Below are 9,518 nucleotides of genomic sequence, written 5' to 3'. Positions count from 1 at the left end.
AAAACACACTTTTGGTGTCGGTTTTAAACTGAGACTAATACTTTTAGTGTCGGTTCATAAAACCGACACCTATACTACAGTGACAAAAAGTAAATTATTGGTGTCGATTATAAAACGACACCATTGAGTATTGGTCTCGTTTTATAACCGACACTTAAAGTACACATTTATGTTTTATCTTTTAGTGCCGGTTTTAAACCGAGACCATTGATTTTTGGTCTCATTTTATAACCGACACTTAAATGTTCTTTAGTGTCAGTTATAAAATGACACCAAAAAACTTATTTATGATTTCCCAAGTTTTTTAGTGTTAGTTTTAAAACAACACAATATTATTAGCAGGCTGTAAATTACTATTATTTGTCAAATTCCCCATCTATATTGTAAGATTTCTAAATTAAGACAAAATAACAACAAAATTAAATAATAAAATACTTATACCATAAAAATTTTAACTTCACAAAGTACTTATACTTAAATCAGTTAGTATAACAAAGTACTATGTTTATACTAACTCATTACAATAACAAAAGTATGTCCTACACAAAAAAGTTCCAAAGCTTCAATGTTGCGTTGGTTTAGTGAGCTCGAGTTGAAGGAATTCCGCCCATTCATCCCGAAGTATATTGATTTCGTCAGGTGTGTACGGGGTATCAATGTTATACTATAAAAGAAAGAGAAGAATTCTATAAGTTAATTATAAATTAATAAAAAGTACTTAAAATAACAAGTTACCAAATAATTTTATATACCTTAGTGGCCAAGTGACGTGTTGGATTTGGCACAGTCATAAGCTCTTGAATAAACTTCATGCAGTAATATCCACATTGAACAATATCGGGCTGAAGCCGACACTTGTGGTAAGTGATATTCGGTCTACTATTTGCCTTTTTACTATTCTGAAGGTTGTATTTCATCAATGCTCTATAATAAAACAAAGTTAATTAATTAACACAATTCAATAATTAATTTATTGCTAACCTACTAAGTTAAGAACTGATAACACACTTACTCTTTGACAACTTTCTCGATGTCTCCAGGCATTAGACCATTGAGTGGATCCAAAAATGCCACCCTCTGTGAGGACGGCTGGATAAGAATAACCATCCAGTGCTTGCTACACACATTATCAAACATACAAAATCAAATTCAGTAATATATAAATATATATACAAATAGTTAGACATACTAAAACTATAAACCTACATATATACCTATCAATCCACGGACTAACTAGAAACTGATTAGGGTCTATGTCACTCAACCGTTAAGATAAATTGGTCACACGTTTTGCATATGACCCAGCTTTGTTGCCTACCCAAGATGGGTTAAGAAATGCATAAACCTTGTTTAGTCCAGAATGATTGAGAAACCGGGTCTCCCAATAGCTGGTAAACAATAGATAATTAATAACAAACTATAGTATACATATTAAGTTAATTTTTAATATTATACCTGCACCAGAGAGACATAACTGTAGCCCCAATCTTATCCAAGTCGCAAAAATCAAGGATGTCCTCCTTCATTATCCAAGTACTATCATTTTCAACTCTGAACACATCATCTGCAATTTTAATTTGTGGTGCATACATGTCTGGCCATCCCATCACCATTGTTGTAAGCTTTTTTAGTGTTGTTGTAAGACCAGGCTTAGGGTAACGAGTCACTGAGAGTTTTGATGGCCTCAAAGGATGTTTAAGATCTTGAGTCGGTGGACCTAGAGGGTTATCTGTGCGTGCCTTTTTTGCTGGTCTCACCTAGAACAAAAAAAAAACATTCCAAAGTTAGATTTAGCAATATTAATTGGTAAATCAAATAACTCTAAACCACGAACAATGATTATCGTTTCTTGATTAGATTTTTCTAACACTATATATGCCCTTGGCCAAGCAACATAGCACCCAATTGCCTCTCCCACTATGCGAAAGCCTTGTTGTTCAAGCGGCTGTGGGAGTAGAGCATTATGTTTAATAATTTTCTCGATGAAAACACAAGAATAGGTGTCATCGTACTCTTTTCCATCTACTCTCAACTTCTCAAGTTTTGGTTGTATTACTACGTGCCCAGTTGCAACTAGGGGTGGCTTATTCATGGAGCGATCTTCCACGTGCAGGTTGCACTTTAATTTCTGCAAAAAGCAACCAAAATATTATTTAATTTCACTATAGTTATTAACAATGAATAAAAAAATTAAATTAATAAGCGAAATAATATTACCTTCTTCGATGTAACCGAAGGTGCTGGTGTTGGTGGAGTAGATGCCGTAAGAGGAGGTGCTAGGCGTGGCGTAGATGCCTTGAGAGGAGGCGCTGGGCGTGGAGTAAATGCCTTGAGAGGAGGCGCTGGGGTGGAGTAGATGCCCTGAGAGGAGGCACTGGGGGTGGAGCAGATGCCCCCATAAGAGGTGCATGGGGTCGAGCAGATGCCTTGACAAATTGAGCTGAGGGCGGTGGTGGAGAATAGGCTCTGCTTACTGTTGGTGGTTCATTGGATGCTCCTCCAACAGCTGAACCAGATGCATGAGAAGTACCACAAGTGTTACTTTGTTGAGACCTGAATGCTTGGAGGAGTTCATTCATCTGTTCCTCATACTGAGAAAGTCGCCTCTCGAGCTCAGCTATGCGACTATTGTCTCTACTCTCATTCTTTCTTCTAGGGCATGGGGTCTTGAAAAATTGGGTTTGGGTGACGCCACGTCCCATCCCTCTAACACGTCCAGCGTGCTCATCTGTCCCCAAGGCTAACGAGAGTATGTCTTTCTTTCCTTCCTCCACCAATGTGCCCTCCTCAACTTGCTTGCGATATTCAACCTACATACATATAATTTCAATTAATTATTAAGAATTAACAGAGCACAACACTTCAAAAAGAATTAACAAACGAAACTTACAATTCGATCAGCGACCTCCTTGGTAGGGCCTTCGATCTCACCCTTTTTGTTGGTGTGCATTCTCATCCATATGTCAGATCTATCAAACTCAGTGAGTTGGTGGCCCAACTCTTTCTCCATTTCTGTCTCGACCTTTTTCGCACCACCCCGTCCCGTTCTATGGTTGTACATATTTTTAGCTCTAATGGCTTGTGCTTTTGCTCTCTTCTTTTCCCACTCAGGAGTTAATCTGGAAGCAACAAAACTCTTCCATTGCTTCTCGTCATAGCAACTAAGATAATGCTTTGGAGGATGTTCGAGAAGTTCAGGGGCTTCATCTTTATATTTGTAGATGAGTTGGCTGGTTAATTTTGTTCTCCAACTCTTGAGTAACTCTCCAGCTGTTTTTAAGATAGAAGCTCTAGTTTCCCCCCCAATATCAAATGAACTCTGCAAAATTTTCAATGATAATTAAAATCTAATTAAAGATGAAAATTGTATGTATGTAAATATGATTAACACATAAAGTTACCTCAATGTAATTCCATAGCCTGTCTTTATAGAATTTTGGCACTTTAAGCCAATCATTATACTTTAAAGGGATGTTTCGACGCACATATGCACCATTCGTGCTCACTTGTATGTCTCCCGACTCATTAATGGGCTGACCCCACATGTTGTACTCAACCTCCATTTTTTTACCTTCAGCCCGATACTTTTGAAGTACCTTATTAACGCATGCGCCCCTGACATTTTTCTTCCCTGCTCCAACCTCGGTTGGTCCATCAACCATGTCACCAAAGGCATTTGTGTGATCATCGTCTAAACCAACCGCCTCCCCCCATTTGTCATAATCATCATCAGATGGTGGATTATCCATAATGAATGCACCTGCACAGTTGTATAAAACAAATCATATTAACATTAACATAGTAATTTAGAATATGTAAAAACAAAATAATAATTAAGATTACCAAAACATGTCCATTATGGGTTGATAGTTGTATCAACCCATAATCCTTCCCCGTCATCACGGGTACATACATCATCGTCCTCAATGGTGACATTAGGTGGTGGATTTATTTCGAAAGTTTTGCCATTGACCACGAGATCGTCAACACTAGATTGTTCATTTTGATAATCTTTTGATTGCGTTGATAAAACAATTGACCAACGAGCATCTAGTGGATCACTCATGTAAAATACTTGAATTGCTTGCGATGCCATTATAAACCTATCAGACTTGTGCCCTATTCGATTCAAGTCAACTAATTTGAAACCAAACTCACCATCTTTAACCCCATTATCACTCCTTACCCAATTGCATAGAAAAACAGGGATTCGAATACTTGTGTAATCTAATTCCCAAATTTCTTTGACTTGACCGTAAAAGTTCATATCACATTCTACAGGGTTTTTATCTTTTGAACTAGATATTTCAAAAGCTCTAGCAACAATCATAACACCACTATTTTGTGTTTTTCTGCAATTGTCCCGGTCGATTGTGTTAAATTGAGTATTGTTTATGTGATATGATTGATATTTTAAAACATTACACGAAGGCCTTCGTGATATGGAAAGAAGTAAATTAGATACTTCGCTTGGAGAATTGCTCATTTCCACAATGACCTAAAACAAGTAAATTTGTTATAATATACACAATGAGAGTAAAAGATATCAAATACCCAATTCAATAAACCTAATTAAAGTACCTTCTCTAACCATGTACTAAATTTTTTGTAGTGTTCATCTTGGACCCATTTCTGATTCCTTGACTTACTCGGGTAAGTGGTCTTAATCCCATTCAAGTGTTCCCTTCAATATTATTTACAAATATCAAATGCTATGCATTTCAATTTTAATGAAAAGTTAATGTTTTGATATAATTATGTTAACTAACTTACTCAATATACGGTTGAACCTCATCAATATTTTGTAACACGAGACGATGTGCTTCGTCTCGATTAGCTTGGCTTACTTCGGAAAAAGTTAAACCCCTACCCCCTTTACTTATTTCATTACCAATTCGTGGAATCAAAGATCCAACGCTTGCAACATTTGAAAAATAGTCTGAACAAAATTCAATCGATTCTTCAACGATGTATGATTCAACAATACAACCCTCAGGTTTGTTTCTATTTCTTACATAACCTTTTAAAATTTTCATGTATCGTTCAAATGGGTACATCCATCTCAAGTGCACTGGTCCACACAATTTGACCTCTCTCACCAAATGAACAGTTAAGTGGACCATTATGTCAAAAAAGGAAGGGGGAAAAATTGTTCCAAGTAACACAACACTTCTACGATTTCCATTCGAAGATTTTCAAGCTTAGACACATCAACCACTTTACAACAAAGAGATTTGAAGAATAAACATAACCTCGTGATGGCATATCGAACTTTCTTAGGTAAAACAGGACGGATACCTACTGGTAAAATGTGTTGAATCAGTATATGATGATCGTGTGATTTCAATCCTACAAAATTCAATGTAGTCGTATCTACTAAAGCTGAGATATTTGAAGAATAGCCTTCAGGTACTTTCAACTGAGACAAAGAATTACACAAAGAGAGTTTTTCATCTTTAGTCAAGGCATAACATGCCGGAGGTAAAAAAGTTCGTTTACCAACAACTTTAGGGTGTAAATTTACTCGTATCCCTAACTCCATCAAATCTAGACGAGATTTAATCCCGTCTTTGCTCCGACCATGAACATTGAACAAGGTATTAATCAAACTGTCTCACACGTTTTTCTCGATATGCATCACATCTAAGTTATGACGTAAAACCAAATACTTCCAGTACTCAAGCTCAAAAAATATTGATTTCTTCTTCCATGGCCCTGCAGGTTCACTTGTAACCTCTTCACGTTTGTTCCCCCTACCTTTTCTTTTTTTAGGGGCAACTTTTCTCTTTCCAAGTTTGAATTGAACTTTGTTCAACTTTTCATTCAATTCCTCCCCGTGTAAAGGTGGCGGAGCCAATTCAAATTCTTGTTTTCCGTCAAATGCTTTCTTCCAAGTTCGGAAAACGTGGTCGGTTGGCAAAAACTTTCGATGTCCCATATAGCTAATCTTTCTGGAATGTTTTAAATATTGAGAGCAAGTTTTCTCCTCACAGATAGGACATGCCTTGTACCCTTTCACACTATATCCAGAAAGATTCCCATATGCATGAAAATCATTGATGGTCCATAACAATATTGCTTTAAGATTGAATGTTTCATTCCTATACGCATCATATGCTGAAACACCGTCGTGCCACAGTAGACCTAAATCATCAACAAGAGGAGCTAAATAGACATCAATATTATTACCAGGTTGTGAAGGACCTGATATTAAAAGTGTCAGCATAGTGAACTTCCTCTTCATAACCAACCAAGGCGGCAAATTATACATCACAAGCAAAACTGGCCAGGAACTATACTTGCTACTAAGGGAAGTATGTGGATTAATACCGTCGGCAGAAAGACCAAGACGAATATTCCTAGGTTCACTAGCAAAGTCAGGCCATCTATCATCTACTGTTTTCCAAGCGGGTGAGTCGGCAGGGTGCCTCATATAACCATCTTCCACTCTATTGGTTACATGCCAAGTCAAATTTTTAGCGTAATCTGCATTTCGAAAGAACCGAACCAAACGAGGTATGGGCGGTAAGTACCATAACACTTTTGTAGGGATACCATCCTTTACCTCATCAGAATTCTTTTTCTTTTGCCACCTGGACTCACCACACGTCGGACACGCTATTGCATCCACAAATCTCTTTCGATAAAGAATGCAATCTTTAGGACATGCATGTATTTTCTCATATTGCATGCCTAACGAACAAAGTGTCTTCTTTGCCTCATAAAAAGACAAAGGAATTTCATTACCTTCAGGTAACAACTCTCCTAAGAAAGCTAGCAAGTCTGTGAAACTCGTATCACTCCACCCGTGTTTGGCTTTGATATTGTATAACCTAATAAGTGTTGATAATTTAGTAAACCTATTACAATTAGGATAAATAGGCTTTTCAGAATCTTTTAAAACTCTTATAAATTTCTCTGGATCAACATTGGATTCATGTTGCGCATCATCAAATAATTCTGCAATGTGATCATCTTCGTAATCCAAATTAAAACACTTATCCTTCTTAGATGGCCCCACCCCCGAAACTCTAATATCTTCCCCGTGGTGATACCAAACCTTATAATTCTTGTCTATACCATTCTTAAACAAATGTTCTTTTATCTTGACAATTTTCATACGCTCCAAGTTAGCACACTTAACGCAAGGACAATGAACAAAATTAGGGTTTTTCGCATTCTTCGCACAAAACTCCAAAAAATGATCAACACCTTGCCTATATGTCACTGATAATCTATGCACATTCATCCAATCTTTATCCATTTCGAGAATTCTAATAACAAAAAAATGCAATTTAGTTCATTTAATCTAATACTAAGGGTTTACGATGTATCCTAAAAATTTAAAGTTTTATTCTAATTCTACCAAAATTTCGGCAGCATAACAACTATAATTGAACGTTTCCGAAAATTTTAAACATACAAAAATAGTAAAATGAACCTAGATTAATACAAAACAAACAATAAAAAATATTTTCCACTCATCCGACCGCAGTACATGTATTCACAGAACCTACTTCACTATGGATGAATATATTGTTGGAAATATTTATTTTACCAGGATCTTAGATCTACTCACAAGTATGTTGTTTAAACATCCTAAAATATGAACTTTCTAAAACGATAAATTAAACACATATAAAGTTAAGAAAACCTTACAATGATGCAGCGGAATTAATGTCTCCTTCCACTGAGATCTCTAACCCTTGATTCCTTTCTGTAGCAGAGTATAATCAAGATCTGAGCCCGAATGTCCTTCTTCTTCAAGTTTTGATCCTTCACAGTCTTCCAATCTATGATTGAGTTACTGCTTGCTGTGTGTGGGCACTTACTCTTTCACTAGGGTCACGAAAAAGATGAAGAAGAAAAGAGAATGATGATTTCGGCCAGGTATAGAAAGTGGGGAAGGCTCAGTTTTCTGAAGAGAGAAATTTCTGTAAGAAAGATGATCTGAAAACTTGTGTTTTGACTGAGCCATCACTTTCTATTTATAGGCAACTACTAGGTCTAGGTTTAGAATTATTTGGCATCAAAATAATGAAAATATTAATTTGAAAAATCAACTTAAGTGGCCGGCCATGGTGTGGTAATGGGCCTCACTTGATTTTGCAGTTTTATCAAATTTTATCTCTATTTTCTCAAAAACGCCAATTTTCCAATTCTAACCTTTTAAATACCAAAACTAATTATTTAATAACTAAAATAGATTATTAAATAATATTGTCATTTAATTTAATTATTAATTAGACATATAAAGTCCATTAATAAATAAATAAACCTAGAAAACTCTTTTCTTTACAATTTCACCCCTGCTTAGTGAAAATTCATAAAATTAGACATAGTCTAACTTTAGAATTATAATTGATCAATCACGAATCAATTAATGAGTCTTACAAGCAGAATGTTCTCAACTAGAATGGGGACCATTGATCTATATGCTGAGCTTCCAATAAGTGAACCAAATTTACCAAGTAAATTCCTACTTATTAATCCTTCGTTGAATCCACTCTTAGAACTTAGAATTGCACTCTCAGACTTATATAGAGCATATTGTATGTTCCACGATATCAATATACTATCTCATTTAACCATTGTTATAATATTATTGTGATTTAAAGATCCTCTATATAGATGATTTACATCAAGATGGGATTTCTTTACCGTTCTCACCCCTCAATGTATTTTGCCCCTTAAAACACTTAGCTACCTGTAAATGGTGTTTAGTGATCTAATAATTAGTCAGTTAAACAAGAGCTCATCCATTTACTTCTATTTGCTAAGCTCGAAGGGAATCATCACTTGACTTCTATACACCAGTAGAAGCTATAGATTCCATATTTATGTTCAGCACTCCCACTCAATCATACTATCATGTTCTCGAAATATACGTATCACCCTGACCCGAAAGTAGGCTTAACTAATAAATCTAAGAACATGAATAGCACTCCTGAGTTGAGCCCAAGCATATCAGGATTTAGATTCTTTTAATCTTAAGATCAACTACTGATATTGACTTGGAAAGATATGTATAACGATAAGTTTGTAATATCTTAACTTAGTTGCAATATCGGTCCAGTCCAATGTATACTCCATACATTCGAAACTAGTATACTTTACTAATGTCCTGGAAAGAACATAACACTTACTCCAAGTGTAAGTACACATCATCGCTGATTATCACATTAGTGTAAATCCAATAACACTGATGAAACATGGACCAAAACTTTTGATTCATATGATCACAATCACATTCCATTGTGTTGACGATACTGTAATTGTGAATAAACATATGATCTAGATTTAACTGATTTTGTGTGTATGAATGTAATAAACATATTAAACATATAAAACCATTAGCATGTAAAATTCATGCAAACATCAATCACTTCAAATTTCTTATATTAATAACTAATCAGATTGTAAAGAGTTTTATTTAGGGCATAAAACCCAACAAACTCCCACTTGCACTAATATAAAACAAACTGTGCAAATAGGTCAATCTGATATCTTGATCTTAG

The 9,518-nt window shown here is 35.6% G+C and overlaps 2 protein-coding genes across 2 annotated transcripts; both read right to left on the bottom strand.

Annotated features, from left to right (window-relative positions):
* Positions 1-419: 419 nt before the first annotated feature.
* On the bottom strand, positions 420-3,753 carry LOC115720125 (uncharacterized). Its single transcript, XM_061118786.1, has 8 exons — positions 3,402-3,753; positions 2,891-3,319; positions 2,218-2,810; positions 1,456-2,128; positions 1,215-1,388; positions 1,013-1,117; positions 753-924; positions 420-664 (listed from the first exon to the last, which is right to left on the bottom strand). The coding sequence occupies exons 1-3, from the start codon at positions 3,747-3,749 to the stop codon at positions 2,277-2,279; spliced, it is 1,311 nt and encodes a 436-aa protein (XP_060974769.1). The 5' UTR covers positions 3,750-3,753; the 3' UTR covers positions 420-664; positions 753-924; positions 1,013-1,117; positions 1,215-1,388; positions 1,456-2,128; positions 2,218-2,276.
* Positions 3,754-5,614: 1,861 nt separating this feature from the next.
* On the bottom strand, positions 5,615-7,264 carry LOC115696363 (uncharacterized). The gene has a single exon (XM_030623264.2). The coding sequence runs from the start codon at positions 7,262-7,264 to the stop codon at positions 5,615-5,617; it is 1,650 nt and encodes a 549-aa protein (XP_030479124.2).
* Positions 7,265-9,518: the final 2,254 nt, after the last annotated feature.

The sequence above is a fragment of the Cannabis sativa genome, chromosome 7, assembly GCF_029168945.1.
Source record: "Cannabis sativa cultivar Pink pepper isolate KNU-18-1 chromosome 7, ASM2916894v1, whole genome shotgun sequence".
NCBI lineage: Eukaryota > Viridiplantae > Streptophyta > Magnoliopsida > Rosales > Cannabaceae > Cannabis > Cannabis sativa.
Note: the sequence above shows the minus strand (reverse complement) of the source record. Positions and strands in the feature narration are given on the sequence as shown.